The 18,994-nt window shown below is 36.7% G+C and overlaps 1 protein-coding gene across 1 annotated transcript in view; it reads left to right on the forward strand.

Moving 5' to 3' along the window:
• Positions 1 to 969: 969 nt before the first annotated feature.
• The window catches only part of NELL2 (neural EGFL like 2), a gene marked incomplete in the record, with an annotated part of 1,888,857 nt that continues 1,870,832 nt past the window's right edge, over positions 970 to 18,994 (forward strand). The window contains 1 exon segment of the mRNA XM_044087166.1: positions 970 to 1,184. Within this exon segment, the coding sequence (XP_043943101.1) occupies positions 970 to 1,184 (215 nt within the window).

The raw sequence follows: 18,994 nt of genomic DNA on the forward strand, positions 1-18,994 counted from the left end.
ATGTTGTTTAATTAAAGTGTTATATGCGTATAACTGTAGAGATAATATAGATGTGACCTGAGTGAATTGGTGGTACAAGCATTTTAGTGTTAGCCAAGATATGTTGCATCTGACACCCACTTTCTTTAATTTACTATAGCAGCATTATTTAGACATTATTTGCAAAAGTGGGATCTGGACAGAAAAATACATACTTGTTTTAAGTGAACTTTTACAGGATTTTTTTTATTTTTATTTTGTACCATTTACTTTCCATTAATATGAATAATAGTTTCATATTATTTTTGTAACCTTGATTAACATGATCTATTTGTCTTTCTTATTGTTTGTTGTTTCTGGTAGCAGAATATTTTTAGTCTTTGGATAAGTGCTTGCTGCCTTCTTCATGCCTGACTCATAGTTTTAGCTATGGAATTCCCTACATGTCTGAGGTGACCCCTTTTCTGTATACAGTAGGCCCGCTAGTTATAAAGGCATGCTGGATGTAGAAGTTATAAGGGATAAAGATGTCATTATGGGCAGGAGATTTTAAGAAATTATACTAATGCATCTTTTTATGGGTACAGGTTGCATGAAATGTTATAGTTCATATTTTTGAATGGTGTAGGAAATGATTGTCCTTATGATTTAGTTTTAGATTTGGATGAGAGGTGACAATTATGTTGTATATGAATCATTAATTGCAGAAAGTCTCTAGCTCCTACACCCATTGCATTCTTTCTTTACACATATTATTTCTTTCTTTTTTTCCTGGTCACAGTATCATTTCTGCGATTCATCACGGACATTGAAAAATATACCCTGTTTATTAAGTGATTTAAAATTGTTGGTGTTTTCAGCTTTCTTTTTGTTCCTTTTAGATGTATTATTCCTTTAAAACTCTTAATAGACAGATAGCAGGTGACAACATCTCCAGTATTTTGACAGTTTAAATAAACTTAATTATACAGTAACATACCAAGGCATTAAATGCTGTGTTGTATTTTTGTCTGTGTCTGTTTTTATTTTAGGTACTTAGAGCTGGAGAGCAGTGGTCACCGAAATGAAGTCAGGCTGCATTACCGGAAAGGAAGCCATCAGTCTCACACGGAAATATTTCCTTACACATTGGCAGATGAACAGTGGCACCGACTTTCTTTAGGAGTTAGCTCATCCCATGTTATTTTGCACGTAGATTGCAATAAGTAAGTGAGCATCTATTGCACAATCTAGTAGCACTATAGAAATTGTTTTTTTATTGCTTTCCAGCAATAACTTTCACTAATATTATTTTCTTTTCTGAGGTAGTGCAGAAGTACTGGAAATGCCCTAACAGCTTTGGCTGTACAGATTGAAGATGTAATAATCAAAAATATGTATTTCCTTGTGGTTATTTATTTATTTACAGTGTGATGGCCTGAGTAGTAGCCTGATTCATTTGGACCTATGTTCTATGTGCAAGCAGTAACATGGCACTAATGTGCAGTAATACATTTATAGTACGCACCCATTGTACATATGAGATGTCATAAACATGCATTACATAATGTACAGTAATACATTTATAGTACGCACCCATTGTACATATGAGATGTCATAAACATGCATTACATAATGTACAGTAATACATTTATAGTAAGCACCCATTGTACATTTGATATGTCATAAACATGCATTACATAATGTACAGTAATACATTTATAGTAAGCATCCATTGTACATTTGAGATGTCATAAACATGCATTACATAATGTACAGTAATACATTTATAGTAAGCATCTATTGTACATATGAGATGTCATAAACATGCATTACATAATGTACAGTAATACATTTATAGTAAGCACCCATCGTACATATGAGATGTCATAAACATGCATTACATAATGTACAGTAATACATTTATAGTAAGCATCTATTGTACATATGAGATGTCATAAACATGCATTACATAATGTACAGTAATACATTTATAGTAAGCACCCATTGTACATATGAGATGTCATAAACATGCATTACATAATGTACAGTAATACATTTATAGTAAGCATCCATTGTACATATGAGATGTCATAAACATGCATTACATAATGTACAGTAATACATTTATAGTAAGCATCTATTGTACATATGAGATGTCATAAACATGCATTACATAATGTACAGTAATACATTTATAGTAAGCACCCATTGTACATTTGAGATGTCATAAACATGCATTACATAATGTACAGTAATACATTTATAGTAAGCATCCATTGTACATTTGATATGTCATAAACATGCATTACATAATGTACAGTAATATATTTATAGTAAGCACCCATTGTACATATGAGATGTCATAAACATGCATTACATAACGTACAGTAATACATTTATAGTAAGCATTCATTGTACATTTGATATGTCATAAACATGCATTACATAATGTTGTATCAGAGAAACAGCTAGCAAACACTTATTAATTGATTACAGTAGTGCAGAGTTTACAGAGAAGAGACCCAGAGGATACATGGCAAAAAAGATATTCAAATAAAAAAAAATGTATAGCTGAAATTCCTACCAATGGCACAGAAGGCATTGTGCTGGAGTACAAACACTACAGGATAAGTGAAGAAGTAAATGAACAATATTAGAAAATAATTTATAGCTTATTTACATAATATACAAATGTGGAAAGACCTTACATGAAACATTAGTATGTTTAAATTCACAGCAAATGGAACTGTAGAAACAGAGCAGTCAGGATTAATGTAGGCAGGCTAATAATGTCTAAATGAAGTTACTGGTTTACTGGTTTGTGATGAAAACATGAACATATGTCACACGTAGAGAAATGGGCTTACAGTTTATAATCCTCAATGAACATGTTACATGGGATGTCTGCAGGAAAGCTGTCCCAATGTTTGAGGCTAGGCTAGAGATGGTATGTTTAGAAGTGGAGAATTAAGGCATGTTCTTTTATTTGGTGGTAGCTGAGACACTGAGCTTTCAGGAGAGCCGTAACTTAGAGTAGTTGTTTATATATGTGTAGACTAAGGCAAGAAGAACCTTAACACACGTTTCACAAACATGTCGCCAGTTCATGATGCCATTGCATTTTTATAATACTGAACGCCTAAGCTGGTAAATAACGAACAATCCTTTCCCCACATATTATTGCTATTGTATTCAGTGTGCTACTCCAACATTTCAGTCCTGTACACAATGCTAAATGAATTTGGCTTAGTGAATCCAATTCACCTTTTGGCATCAGGCATCAGACTGCTTTAATCCCCTTTACCATATCTAAGTGAGACTAATGGAGCACCAGCATTTTGACTGAGGCATTGAATAACTTATTGGGGTAGCTCGTTACTCATTTCCCAGGTCTTTTGGGAATCCAGTCCACAGAGGCTGCAGATTTTTGATTGTCTCTGGTTCTTAAAGTCAGTTATCAGTATAATACACTGTACAGTGCAATCAAAAATCAGGTGTATGGTAAATGGCCTAAAAGCCTTTCTAATAATTATAACACTGTACACTCACACACACACACACACACACACACACACACACACACACACACACACACACACACACACACACACACACACACACACAATTATTACAACTTCATCATACAATGAAGATAACTCCTCTGCTATAAGTATTATTCACAGTTAGATATGAGATTATTTTCCTAGTCAGATGCAACATTCTGTCAGTTATAATTATAGTACAGTGTAAGAAGAAGAAGATGAAGAAGGGAGCAGCAGGAAATGCTTCAGATATATTCTGGAACATTCTGTGATAGATACTAAGTGATGAGGACTGTCTGTGATAGATACTAAGTAACGAGTGCTGTAGTTGACCTAATGGGTGATATTGTTAGCAGGTGATGGCACACCTATACCTGTAAGACTGATAGTGTATTTTCTTTTTTTTTTACGTTCATTATCAAAACATTTTGTGATGTAATTATGGTTTCTGATATACTATATATATATATATATAAAACTTTTCTCTAGATCCAAGTTGCATTCTAAGGGACCATCAACAACTGACTTGATGATTTGGATTATACATTCCCTCTGTGAAAGCCTGAGCATGTTTTGTTAAAAAGTAATATGAGATGAAGGAGAAAGGATGGGCACATGTTGAATGATTATGATGCAGGAAAATTAAGCTGTAAATATCTACACTATTTGATCTTTTTTAAACTAATGCCACCAGTTAAAATAACTGTATATAAACGTATCTTGTAGAAAACAGATGATGTTTTTAGGGAAAGTTGTGGGATGTTGTACATTAAGATTTTAACCATTGTGTCTGTGACTGTGTATGTGATCGAGGACATTTACAGTATGGGAGTTCCAACTTTACCATCTATAGACTCAGCTGATGACTGGATGTCACAGAATATGGTATAATGTAGAGAAATACCTGTTCATACCTGACACCTCCTCAGGTACCTGTTCATACCTGACACCTCCTCAGGCACCTGTTCATACCTGACACCTCCTTACTCTTTCTTCTTCACTCACTTCCTTACTTCGATCATTTTCTCTCTCCTGGCTTTCTGATTAAAAATATGCCATAAGCCTGCTTTTCTCTCACTTCATATTGCGATTCCTGTTTGTATTATAGTAACTCAACTTTAATTTCACTATAAACTAGCTAAACTTTCTCTAAATATTAAATTGTCATATAATTCATATCTATTCTTAATCAATGTTTTCGTATTATGTCTAACTGGTATAATTATTTAAACTGTATTTTTTTAAATTATTTTTAAACACCGTAACATTATTGTTGTTAAAATGTGTTGTAATACTTTGGAGCTTTTCTCCATGAGCTTCCACTGAAAATGGGCTCCCATCTAGTCAGACTTTCCTGGTAATGAAATGTTAACAAATTTGTGAGTAAATAAATAAAGTAGCAGTGATATTTTAATGCAAAATCATGTTTCAGATGATGCAACCTCATCACTTAGACTTAATCGACAAACATGCTCCACTTAAATCTTCTTACAGCTCGGTTCAGGGTTAAGCCTATAAAACGCACGTGAGGTTCATCTCTAGTACCGTGTTTGATTCCCAAATCTTCTTTTTTCTATTGATGCATTTTGAGCAGGCACTTAACCAGATAATGCTGTCACATTGCCACTAAAGTGAGATCAGTGCCCAGTTGATTAACCCAATTGACAAAGAAATAAATAGTCTGTGTTTTAGCAATCCTCTAAGGTGTTCATTGATCTAACTGTGATGTGTGCACATATCCTGTAATATGCCATCACCCCATTCACAATTCTCTGCTTTACATCTGAAGCTTGCAAAGAAATGATCTGGTTATAACGTAACCTGCCAAAAGTGACACACACGCGCGCGCGCGCACACACACACACACACACACACACACACACACACACACACACATTTGTGTATGTGTGTTTGTGTGTGTGTGTGTGTGTGTGTGTGTGTGTGTGTGTGTGTGTGTGTGTGTGTGTGTGTGTATATATAATATATATAAAATATATATAATAAATATATACTTCTCAACATCGAAATCTCATATAATTGAAACTCATTTTCATGAGATGAAAGTTGAGAAACCTTGAATACCCGACATTCCTCTCAAACATATTGATTTCCTCAGTATTTACTGGCTTTGGAGGGCAAAATAATGGAGCGCCATGAATTTCTGAGTGGGCCCTTTAATTCCTGATTTTTTTTTTTGTTTGCAATTTTAACTAATGGCATCATCATGTATCGCCAATGTGCAGGGGTGTGAGTAATGACATCAGCTTCATGACTGCCTGTGCCTCTCCGACTCGAGTCTGATATGAGAAGACCCCAACCTGAGCAAAACTAGCTATCTGCGGGAATATTAATTTGACCACCGTGTTGCAACTACTGTACATCAGTAAAGTGAGGATCTTACTTAAAGTGAAGTTAAACGGAGCTTTAGACACCAGTACTTCTGTCACCACTGTAAAACTTTAATTTTATTAAAGCTGCACAGACTGCTGGAGGAAAATGAAGCTGTGTCTGAAACAATATGATATTTGGTATTAACCAAAGGTAATACTGTACCTGTCCTGTCTGGATGACTATTTATCGGCATACTATGTGTAGAGTTCTTGTATCTTTATTGCTACTACACTTCTTTCCACACAAACTGAATTTCTTTGTCTCTGGAGTACAGAATCAGATATATTAAAAGTTTTAAATAGTAATAAGCTACTTGCTGTTTGTTTACGGAATACGGAAAGTTTTACTTAAGTAGTTTACTGATTATTTATTATTGTTTTAGGAATGGATGACTGAGTATATGATTGGAAACTTACTGGATGATGAACTAGTCTGCTACTAAAAAGCGTGGGCCGGGCATTCTTTTTTTTTTTTTTTTTGAAAGGATTTATGACATACATTGCTATGATAATGACTACTAGGATGGTCTTTAGGAAATGTGTTTTGCTCGTTGGTTGGTGATGGTTGGTGAATGTAATAGTTTTTTAGCACAGTCTCAGTCACCTTCTTCCTTCACAGTCATATTGCCGTTACATCAGTGTCTACCATAATTCACAACTGTCCCTGATTTTTCCTCGTATTTTAGCTCTATCCCAGTTAATCCTGTTTAAAACTGGTGACTTTTGGAGAAAAGATGGTGAATAAGTGTTAAGTAATGACAATAATTTGAGTTCTAGATTTCTTTTATTTCAGAAAACGTCTATTCACATTGACACACTCTGTTATTCTGTCAATATGTCGAGTTAATAGTGCTTGGTGCTACTATTTTAAGTGTCCCTACTGCATACATTTGGGAAAATCAATTGTTATGCTTAGCCACTGTGAACATTATTCTCAGTTGAGGTCTCTGTCATGTTTTTCAATTAACTTTTACATAAACTAAAAAAAAACAAAACAAAATGCCACTAATTTTTACTTTATTTATATGCTGCATATTTTAAAGTCATGGTACGGGAAATATGTCCACTATGTCCACTGCTTCCTATACTTAAGAAACAACTTACCCAACCATGTGCAATACAATGCTGGGTACACAATTAAAATCTGTTATGAACATGTGATTATACACTAGGAACCCAAAAATATTATTCCTTAGCTATAAATACCTGTAGTCCAACATTTAAGTTATTCTTGCCTTGGGTTTGTCAGACGTTTACAGGCTGGTCTTTTGCACTGAAAAAAAATGTCTGCAGTGATTTGGTGTGACTTAATTACAGTTGTAGTAATTAGCAAAGCAAGTTATAAAAAACTAAAGCTATGGGTAATGAGTCTCTTCCTACCAAGTACTCAGAACTTACATGTATTGCCTTTTCTACATCTTCTGTTATCTGGATGCTAAAGAATTGCTCAACATTGCCTTAGTAAATAAGGTAACGGTATATCAGAATATAGTAATACTTGGCATTTGCCCTCTACTGCTACCCAAGTGGCAAGTGAACATCATAATTAACTGACAACCTTACCTCTTAAACTCAGAGCAAAAAATCTGGACAAGCTAAAGCCAAAAATAATGGTGTGACAAAGGCCCAAAAATAGGGACAGATTTTAAATATGGCTCCTGTAAAGTCATAACTGCTAGAATAAAAATGTTTTGTATTATTATGTATTTTCTGAGGGATATGAAATCTGAAATATAAATGTCTGCCATTATTTATTATTATTTAGTGACTTCAGTCTTCATGTTGATATCTCATAATTCCCAATGGAGTGGGTGGGATTACATGATTATGTATGCAAATATTATGTTAATCAGCACCCTGCTTTTTGGCCAGTTGTTCCTACTTTTCAATGGCCTTTGTCTAGATTTTTGATGTTTTCAGATTGAGAGGTATGATACCCAAATGGCAAATTTTTCCAAGGGAAAGTAAACACTTGTCCAAACTTAAACAAACACACCATAGTAAATAACCCCCCCAACTATATATACCAACTTCAGGATCGCACTACAGTGGAAAAAATGGCATGTAGGGTAATTGTTTACTTCCCTGGGAAAAATTCACTGTTTCGGTAATCAAGGTTTCAAGGTTTTGAGATTTTTGACTTGTGAAAATGAGTTTCGATTATATGGGATTTCAATCTTCAGAAGGGGATCCATATATATATATATATATATATATATATATATATATATATATATACATGTGTGTGTGTGTTTGTGTGTCTGCATGTGTATACACACACACATACACACATATAGTTTTACTATGCTTACTAAAAATACTATAGTTTTACTGATCTAAATTTCCAATAAGTGTGAGTGACTGTGCATGTGGGTCTTCTTCTGATGCACCATTATACTGTGACACTTACTGCTTGTGGGAATGCATACACTCTGTCTTCCTCTGACTTCACAAATATATACAGATATAGATATAGATATGTATATGGCTATACTGATACCTTCATATTTCTAGTCATTCCTAATGAAATTGGGATATACTTTTTTTTTGAGGCCCTATTAAATAATACGGAATTAACATAGAGTATTAATATTATTGTAGCATTTATAGAAATTATACTTACAAATAATTTGGCTTTCTTTGAAGGGGATATTACAGACAATAAGCGTAACAAAAGAAGACATATCAACACTATCTTTTGCCAACTTTATTTTATGATCATGATGGGAGAAAAGATATATATTTTTTCTTCATCTTTTTTGACCAAACCTTGTCAAATATTTACATTTTTGGATGATGCCTTTATTGATTGGATGGAGGAGAGAAATTGAATGAGCTTTTTGATAGTATTAATAAAAGTCAGCACTTTTTTACAATTTGTTGGTGAGGTGGGTTTAAATGATATACATTTTAGGAAAGGAAAGGAGGTATGAGTACTTTGAATTAACTAGGTGATTGGGGAATAACCACAGATTGTTTACAGGAAGGCTAGAAGCTTAAAATCTTATTTAGAAAATGACAGAGACAGTGTAAGACATGGCAGATTAGGAACATACGGACGATTAACTGTAGAGCATGTACGAAGTGTGGGTATACTCATGATAGCATTAATATCACAATTAATAACGACCTCCTGAATAATTTTCAAGAAAGTGGTAATATATATAGCAATATGTTTATCATGTCTTGCCTTTTATGTAGGAAAAACTGAGCAGGTTTTAAAGGTGAGAATATTCCAGTGTAATTGTACTATAAAGAAAGGTGATGCTACTAATTCCCCTGGTACATATGCTAAAAAGTTCAATGGGTTTAATAAAAAGTATTATTATGTAATGAAGTACCAAGATATGTTAGATGAGGTAACTGGAAGGTGCATTTAGAATATAGGGAATTGCATTGTAAGCTCCTGTTAAATGCAGCACAGCCCCTAAGTATCAGTGATACACTATTCATTAATAGTGTTCTCATCCTCAGGACTGTTAGGTTATAAATGTATTCTGTTTGGGAACATATTTTTGAAAGTGTTGGCTGATTAGTTTATTAATTGCACACCCATCCCTAAGTGTTAAATGTTAAGTTATGCATCATTTTATTTATTTATTAAAATAAGTTAGTTTATTGCTGTTAATATATTTTCTAATGACTAGTGGAGGAATGATCTTTATTAATATGTCATATTTTATGGAACACCATGCCCACATCTATAAGGACAGATATATTCCTCAAATCCTTCACAAACTCTCTTAAAAACTATCTATAAAATACATGGCTCTGCTCATGTTCTATGCCATGTTAATCAAATAGCTCCTTAAATTGTAACTGTAACATCGTTACCCTTCATCTGCTGTTATATTTTATACAATCGATAATTTCTTACTTCTTTTACATGTACCTTACACTACTATTATCACTGCACAGTCCCCTAAATTTTCTTTTTCCCTTTTGCTTCACCACACTTACTAATAAACACATACATTTCTATCTCCTACTTCCCCTCTCCTGTAATTCCACTCCTGTCCCAACCCCAGCTATAAAGAGATACAACTGGTACATTGTATCCAGTAGTACAAGATACCCTGTAGTACAAGATATGTATACTAAGTACCTTGTATCCTGTAACTCTCCTCCTGTCCCAACCCTGTGCTATAAGACATGTATACTAAGTACCTTGTATCCTGTAACTCCCCTCCTGTCCCAACCCTGTACTACAAGACATGCATACTAAGTGCATTGTATCCTGTAACTCCCCTCCTGTCCCAACCCTGTACTACAAGACATGCATACTAAGTGCATTGTATCATGTAATTCACCTCCTGTCCCAACACTGTACTACAAGACATGTATACTAAGTGCATTGTATCCTGTAACTCCCTTCCTGTCCCAACCCTGTACTACAAGACATGTATACTAAGTATATTGTATCCTGTTACTTCTATCCTGTCTCAACCCTGTACTACAAGATATATATACTAAGTGCATTGTATCCTGTAACTCCCCTACTGTACCAACCCTGTACTATAAGACATGTATACTAAGTACATTGTATCCTGTAACTTCTGTCCTGTCCCAACCCTGTCCTATAAGACATGTATACTAAGTGCATTATATCCTGTAACTCCCCTCCTGTCCCAACCTTGTACTATGAGATATGTATAATAAGTGCATTGTATCCTGTAACTCCCCTCCTGTCCCAACCCTGAACTATAAGTACATTATATCATGTAACTCCCCTCCTGTCCCAACCCTGTACTATAAGATATGTATAATAAGTGCATTGTATCCTGTAACTCCACTCTTGTCCCAACCCTGTACTATAAGATATGTATAATAAGTGCATTGTATCCTGTAACTCCCCTCCTGTCCCAACCCTGAACTATAAGATATGTATACTAAGTGCATTGTATCCTGTAACTCCCCTCCTGTCCCAACCCTGTACTATAAGATATGTATACTAAGTACATTGTATCCTGTAACTCCCCTCCTGTCCCCACCCTGTACTATAAGATATGTATAATAAGTGCATTGTATCCTGTAACTCACCTCCTGTCCCAACCCTGTACTATAAGATATGTATACTAAGTGCATTATATCCTGTAACTCCCCTCCTGTCCCCACCCTGCACTATAAGATATGTATAATAAGTGCATTGTATCCTGTAACTCCCCTCCTGTCCCAACCCTGTACTATAAGATATGTATACTAAGTGCATTATATCCTGTAACTCCCCTCCTGTCCCCACCCTGCACTATAAGATATGTATACTAAGTACATTGTATCCTGTGGCTCCCTTGCTCTCCCAACCCTGTACTGTAAGATATGTATACTAAGTACATTGTATCCTGTAACTCCCCTCCTGTCCCCACCCTGTACTATAAGACATGTATACTAAGTACATTGTATCCTGTAACTCCCCTCCTGTCCCAACCCTGTACTATAAGATATGTATACTAAGTGCATTATATCCTGTAACTCCCCTCCTGTCCCCACCCTGCACTATAAGATATGTATAATAAGTGCATTGTATCCTGTAACTCCCTTCCTGTCCCAGCCCTGTACTATAAGATATGTATACTAAGTGCATTATATCCTGTAACTCCCCTCCTGTCCCCACCCTGCACTATAAGATATGTATGCAAAGTACATTATATCCTGTAAGTCCCCTCCTGTCCCCACCCTGCACTATAAGATATGTATGCTAAGTACATTATATCCTGTAAGTCCCCTCCTGTCCCCACCCTGCACTATAAGATATGTATACTAAGTACATTGTATCCTGTGGCTCCCTTGCTCTCCCAACCCTGTACTGTAAGATATGTATACTAAGTACATTGTATCCTGTAGCTCCCTTGCTCTCCCAACCCTGTACTATAAGATATGTATACTAAGTGCATTGTATCCTGTAACTCCCTTGCTCTCCCAACCCTGTACTGTAAGATATGTATACTAAGTACATTGTATCCTGTGGCTCCCTTGCTCTCCCAACCCTGTACTGTAAGATATGTATACTAAGTACATTGTATCCTGTAGCTCCCTTGCTCTCCCAACCCTGCACTATAAGATATGTATACTAAGTACATTGTATCCTGTGGCTCCCTTGCTCTCCCAACCCTGTACTGTAAGATATGTATACTAAGTACATTGTATCCTGTAGCTCCCTTGCTCTCCCAACCCTGTACTATAAGATATGTATACTAAGTACATTGTATCCTGTAACTCCCCTCCTGTCCCCACCCTGTACTATAAGATATGTATACTAAGTACATTGTATCCTGTAGCTCCCTTGCTCTCCCAACCCTGTACTGTAAGATATGTATACTAAGTAGATTGTATCCTGTAACTGTGTCTGTATTAGAATATCTAATGTTCTAAACAGCGACCGCTGACATGAGTGCAAATGCAGGACCTCAAAGGGTTTTTTTTTATCGCAGTACAGTGAAGATCGGAATATTTACCATTTCCTCAGTGTAGTGCGATCTCAGAGTTGGAATATACATTTAATGGGGGATGTGGGGGGCAGCACCACACAATAACGTTTTTGAGGTCCTGCATTTCCGCTCATGTCAGTGTTCCTTATTTAGAACATTCAATGTTCTAATATAGACCCCGTGCAACTCCCCTACTCTCCCAATCCTGTACTATAAGATATGTAGGGTTAATATCACATCATTGAAAGTGGCAAACATCAAAGCACTTAACATCGAACTGAAAACAACGAACCATGACAACATCGAAATGATGTCAATGGCAGTTTACAATAGTGACATAGAACATTAAGGGTGTAGGCAAGGGGGCAAGCCCCCCTGCACCCCCACACCACTGCTACTTAAATATACCAACTCCGAGATCGTGCTACAGTGCAGGAAACAGAAATCTTCCATTTCTGCACTGTAATGCACTGAACTGTGATCTACAAAGTAGCATATTTAAGTGGCAGAGGGTGTGGGGGATGCAGGTGGTCTTGCCCCTGCATGGTGCAATTTGTTTTTGATCAGCACTCCACGTTTTTTTTACCCCATTTCAATGTTTCACACTTCGCTGGTTTCAGTTCGATGTTAAGTGCTTCAATGTTTTCCACTTTTGATGATGTGATATAAACCCGATATGTATACTAAGTACATTGTATCCTGTAACTCCCCTCCTGTCCCAACCCTGTACTATAAGACATGTATACTAAGTGCATTGTATCCTGTAACTCCCCTCCTGTCCCAACCTTGTACTACAAGACATGTATACTAAGTACATTGTATCCTGTAACTCCCCTCCTGTCCCAACCCTGTACTATAAGACATGTATACTAAGTGCATTGTATCCTGTAACTCCCCTCCTGCCCCAACCCTGTACGATAAGATATGTATAATAAGTGCATTGTATCCTGTAACTCCCCTCCTGTCCCAACCCTGTATGATAAGATATGTATAATAAGTGCATTGTATCCTGTAGCTCCCCTCCTGTCCCAACCCTGTACGATAAGATATGTATAATAAGTGCATTGTATCCTGTAACTTCCATCCTGTCACAACCCTGTACTATAAGACATGTATACTAAGTTCATTGTATCATGTAACTCCCCTCCTGTCCCAACCCTGTACTACAAGACATGTATACTAAGTGCATTCTATCCTGTAACTCCCCTCCTGTCCCAACCCTGTACTACAAGACATGTATACTAAATGCATTGTATCTTGTAACTCCCCTCCTGTCCCAATCCCATACTACAAGACATGTATACTAAATGCATTGTATCCTGTAACTTCTATCCTGTTCCAACCCTGTACTACAAGGCATGTATACTAAGTACATTGTAGCCTGCAACTCCCCTCTTGTCCCAACCATGTACGATAAGATATGTAAAATAAGTGCATTGTATCCTGTAACTTCCATCCTGTCACAACCCTGTACTATAAGACATGTATACTAAGTTCATTGTATCATGTAACTCCCCTCCTGTCCCAAGCCTGTACTACAAGACATGTATACTAAGTGCATTCTATCCTGTAACTCCCCTCCTGTCCCAACCCTGTACTATAAGACATGTATACTAAATGCATTGTATGTTGTAACTCCCCTCCTTTCCCAACCCCATACTACAAGACATGTATACTAAATGCATTGTATCCTGTAACTTCAATCCTGTACCAACCCTGTACTACAAGGCATGTATACTAAGTACATTGTATCCTGCAACTCCCCTCCTGTCCCAACCCTGTACTACAAGACATGTATACTAAGTGGATTGTATCCTGTAATGCCCCTCCTCTCTCAACCCTGTACTATAAGATATATATAATAAGTGCATTGTATCCTGTAACTCCCCTCCGGTCCCAACCCTGTACTACAAGACATGTATAGTAAGTATCTTGTATCCTGTAACTCCCCTCCTGTCCCATCCCTGTACTATAAGACATGTATACTATGTTCATTGTATCATGTAACTCCCCTCCAACCCTGTACTACAAGACATGTATACTAAGGGCATTTTATCCTGTAACTCCCCCTCCTGTCCCAACCCTGTACTATAAGATATGTATAATAAGTGCATTGTATCCTGTAACTCCCTTCCTGTCCCAAACCTGTACTGTAAGATATGTGTACTAAGTACTTTGTATCCTGTAACTCCCCTTCTGTCCCAACCCTGTACTATAAGATATGTATACTAAGTGCATTGTATCCTGTAACGCCACTCCTCTCTCAATCCTGTACTATAAGATATGTATACTGAGTGCATTGTATCCTGTAACTTCCATCCAGTCCCAACCCTGTACTATAAGACATGTATACTAAGTTCATTGTATCATGTAACTCCCTTCCTGTCCCAACCCTGTACTAAGAGACATGTATACTAAGTGCATTGTATCCTGTAACTACCCTCCTCTCCCAACCCTGTATTATAAGACATGTATACTAAGTACATAGCATCCTGTAACTCCCCTCCTGTTCCATCCCTGTACTATAAGATATGTATACAAAGTACATCGTATCCTGTAACTCCTTTTCTGTCCCATCCCTGTACTATAAGATATGTATACAAAGTACATTGTATCCTGTAACTCCCCTCCTGTCCCAACCCTGTACTATAAGATATGTATACTAAGTGCATTGTATCCTGTAACTCCCCTCCTGTCCCAACCCTGTACTATAAGATATGTATACTAAGTAATTTGTATCCTGTAACTCCCCTTCTGTCCCAACCCTGTACTATAAGACATGTATACTAAGTGCATTGTATCATGTAACTCCCCTCCTGTCCCAACCCTGTACTACAAGACATGTATACTAAGGGGATTGTATCCTGTAACACCCCTCCTCTCTCAACCCTGTACTATAAGGTATGTATACTAAGTAATTTGTATCCTGTAACTCCCCTCCTGTCCCTACCCTGTACTACAAGACATGTATACTAAGTGCATTGTATCCTGTAACACCCCTCCTGTCCCAGCTTTGTACTACAAGACATGTATACTAAGGGCATTGTATCCTGTAACTACCCTCCTCTCCCAACCCCGTACTATAAGATATGTATAAAAAGTACATTGTATCCTGTAACTCTTCTCCTGTCCCAACCCTGTACTATAAGATATGTATACTAAGTACATTGTGTCCTTTAACTCCCCTCCTCTTCCAACCCTGTACTATAAGAGATGTACACTAAGTACATTGTATCCAGTAACTCCCTTCCTGTCCCAGCCCTGTACTATAAGATATGTATACTAAGTGCATTGCATCCTGTAACTCCCCTCCTGTCCCAACCCTGTACTATAAGATATGTATACTAAGTGCATTGTATCCTGTAACTCCTTTTCTGTCCCAACCCTGTACTATAAGATATGTATTCTAAGTACATTGTGTCCTGTAACTCCCCTCCTCTTCCAACCCTGTACTATAAGATATGTATACTAGGTACATTGTATCCTGTAACTCCCCTCCTGTTCCAACCCTGTACTACAAGACATGCATACTAAGTGCATTGTATCCTGTAACTCCGCTCCTGTCCCAACCCTGTACTATAAGATATGTATACTAAGTGCATTGTATCCTGTAACTCCCCTCCTGTCCCAACCCTGTACTATAAGACATGTATACTAAGTGCATTGTATCCTGTAACCCCTTTTCTGTCCCAACCCAAGACATGTATACTAAGGGCATTGTATCCTGTAACTCCTTTTCTGTCCCAACCCTGTACTATAAGATATGTATACTAAGTACATTGTATCCTGTAACTCCCCTCCTGTTCTAACCCTGTACTACAAGACATGCATACTAAGTGCATTGTATCCTGTAACTCCCCTCCTGTCCCAACCCTGTACTATAAGAGATGTACACTAAGTGCATTGTATCCTGTAACTCCCCTCCTGTCCCAACCCTGTACTATAAGACATGTATACTAAGTGCATTGTATCCTGTAACTCCTTTTCTGTCCCAACCCTGTACTATAAGACATGTATACTAAGGGCATTGTATCCTGCAACTCCCCTCCTGCCCCAACCCTGTACTATATGATATGTATAATAAGTGCATTGTATCCTGTATCTCCCCTCCTGTCCCAACCCTGTACTATAAGATATGTATTCTAAGTACATTATAATAAACAAAAATTCACTGTCAATCAAAATCATCCCGATCTGAATCATATAATTGTAATGACCACTTGTCTCATGAATATATATTCTCCTTGGTAATATCTAATGTCTGTAATTAATGTGCAAGTATGTTTCATCTAATATATGTAAAAATGATGCACTCTCCATTATTGTACATTCTATCTTGTATGTGAAAATGTTCATTGCTGCTCTGTGATAAGCTAATGTAATATGTTCTCTCTGGAGCTTTTCTACCTGGGTCTTCACTGAAAATGGACACCAATCCAGTCTAACCTTCCCAGTAAACAAATGTCAAATAATCAAATAAATAAATACTAATATTAAATTGATTTTTTTAGTATCTTGTAATCATATGAAGTTTAAATTATCTTCGTACGCATACATCTAATTTTTTATCGGGTGATTTTTAACACATGGTCTTTTAAATGATGTATTTAAATACTAGGGAGAGACATTGTACTGTTCTGATGGAATTCTGTATATTATTAGAATGAAAGCTCTTAATGTTTAAGTAAACTGTATCTTAGGCATGGGTCATGGTTTTGTTGCTTTAGTTTGTGTGACCTCAGAGATAGTATATTGATAGCCTGTGTATGGGGGCAGCGTATCTATATCAGGAGTTGCAGAGATCTTGTCCCCCTTGCAAAAAATATTTTATTTAATGTGAGTGATGAGCATAAAGTGAGGTGAGCAGCCAGCAGTCACTTGGTGATACTTGAGGAGTTGATGTTTGAGTTGAAAATGGGGTGTCCTCGGTAACTTCAGTAGCTAGTGAATCTAGGGATTGGATGTATGTATTTTTTAATTTTTATTTGTATGTACATACGTATACATGTATGTATTTGTGCTGCTTTGGACAAAATAGGAATGATGATTTGTATTAATTAAACAAGTTTTGTTACCATGTTGCTCAGGATCACATAACTTTCTGAATAAGGCAAATTTCCTCTTATCCACACAGCTGTTTCATTTCAGAGAAAGAGTATTTTATGAAAGGGGTCTGTGGGAGTGCAGCCTGCTTCAAGGAGGTCACAGAGGCAAAAGTATTTTGGTAAAAACTGACCTTTTTCATGGCTACCTTTATCCTTGCTGCGTTATACAGTATAATCATACCAAACCAGAAGGGCAATCATTCAGATAGCCATCAGAGGTGGTTTGGGATTTTTATTTAGTCCTATATTTCTCTGCAGACACCTAGCTCACAAAGCAGAAGAGGTACCTTAATGGCTGCTACTCACATCCAATCATTCAAAACCCAAAGGGCAATTATTCAGACAGCCATCAGGGGTGGTTTGGGATTTTTTATTTAGTCCTATATTTCCCTGCAGACAACCAGCTCACAGAGCAGAAGGGGTCTTAATGCCTGTCACTTACTTCCATGAAGGACATTGATGGGGATGTAGCACTGCCCCTTTTCCTAGAACGTAGGAATCAGTTTCACTGGTCTCCACCAGAAAAACTGTACTCCATCCACTGTGTGTTACATGAGCATCTGCAACCATCCCATCCCACCAGGAGAGGTGAGAAAGACATGCTCCTTCATTCTTCTCTCTCCCTGCCTAGTTGTTCCAGGTAGCGACATTATTAGAACTATTTCACCTGGATCATAATAACGGCACCATTGCTTGATGCCATGGAACTACATGTACATATTCAAAATTCATTATTGTATAATTGTATGTTTTTAAAGGATGTTGTCTACCTTGGATCTTACCAAATAGATATAAAAATTGAATATTGCATTTTAGAATCATGCAAGTTATTAATAAATGTTTTTTGGAAAAATGGAATATAGCTTTTTTCTTTCCTGTCTATATATTATAGGTTGCCTTCATCTTTTTAAATTGCACGAAAAGCATTTTCAGTGCATTATCTATAAGTTATTTTCTTAATAAAAGTTTGTTAAGCTCTATAAAGTGCATAATTTTAAACTCGGAGGTGATAGCAGCTGGTTGTATCAGTAAAAGTGACTCTCTGCAGTATACCAGCAGAATACAGTAATATATAACCTTTACTACCTGCTAGAGGGGATCCAATAGGTGAGATAATAGGATGATGTGGTTAACAAAACGGAATAAATAAATAATTCCAGACTTACATGTATGCATTTAATATGTGTTCATATGCATGTGTGTGTTTTCATCTACATACATATTTATTATTTAATTCTATTAACCAGGAAGTCCCAAAATCTAAAGTCAAGTTCATTTTTGATCTGAGTGATACAACAGTACTTTGGAAGCTATTTGATGATAGATACAATGGACACATATTTGTAATACAAAGTTCATGCAGTTGAAATGCATAACACTAATGCTAACAGAACATATAATTAGATTCCAGGATGAATTTGGAGTGGAGTGACATACTGTGCAGAGCAGGTATTCCACACTTGAGTCTCAATGATAGGGCTGAGACAGTCTCCATTCAACAAAAGTCAATGGAGAACAGCACAGTCATATTCCAAAAAAAGAATAGAGCTGACTACACTGACTGAAGTCAA

This window comes from Protopterus annectens, chromosome 11.part0 (genome assembly GCF_019279795.1).
Source record: "Protopterus annectens isolate FY-2018-M chromosome 11.part0, PAN1.0, whole genome shotgun sequence".
In the NCBI taxonomy this organism is placed as follows: Eukaryota; Metazoa; Chordata; order Ceratodontiformes; family Protopteridae; genus Protopterus; species Protopterus annectens.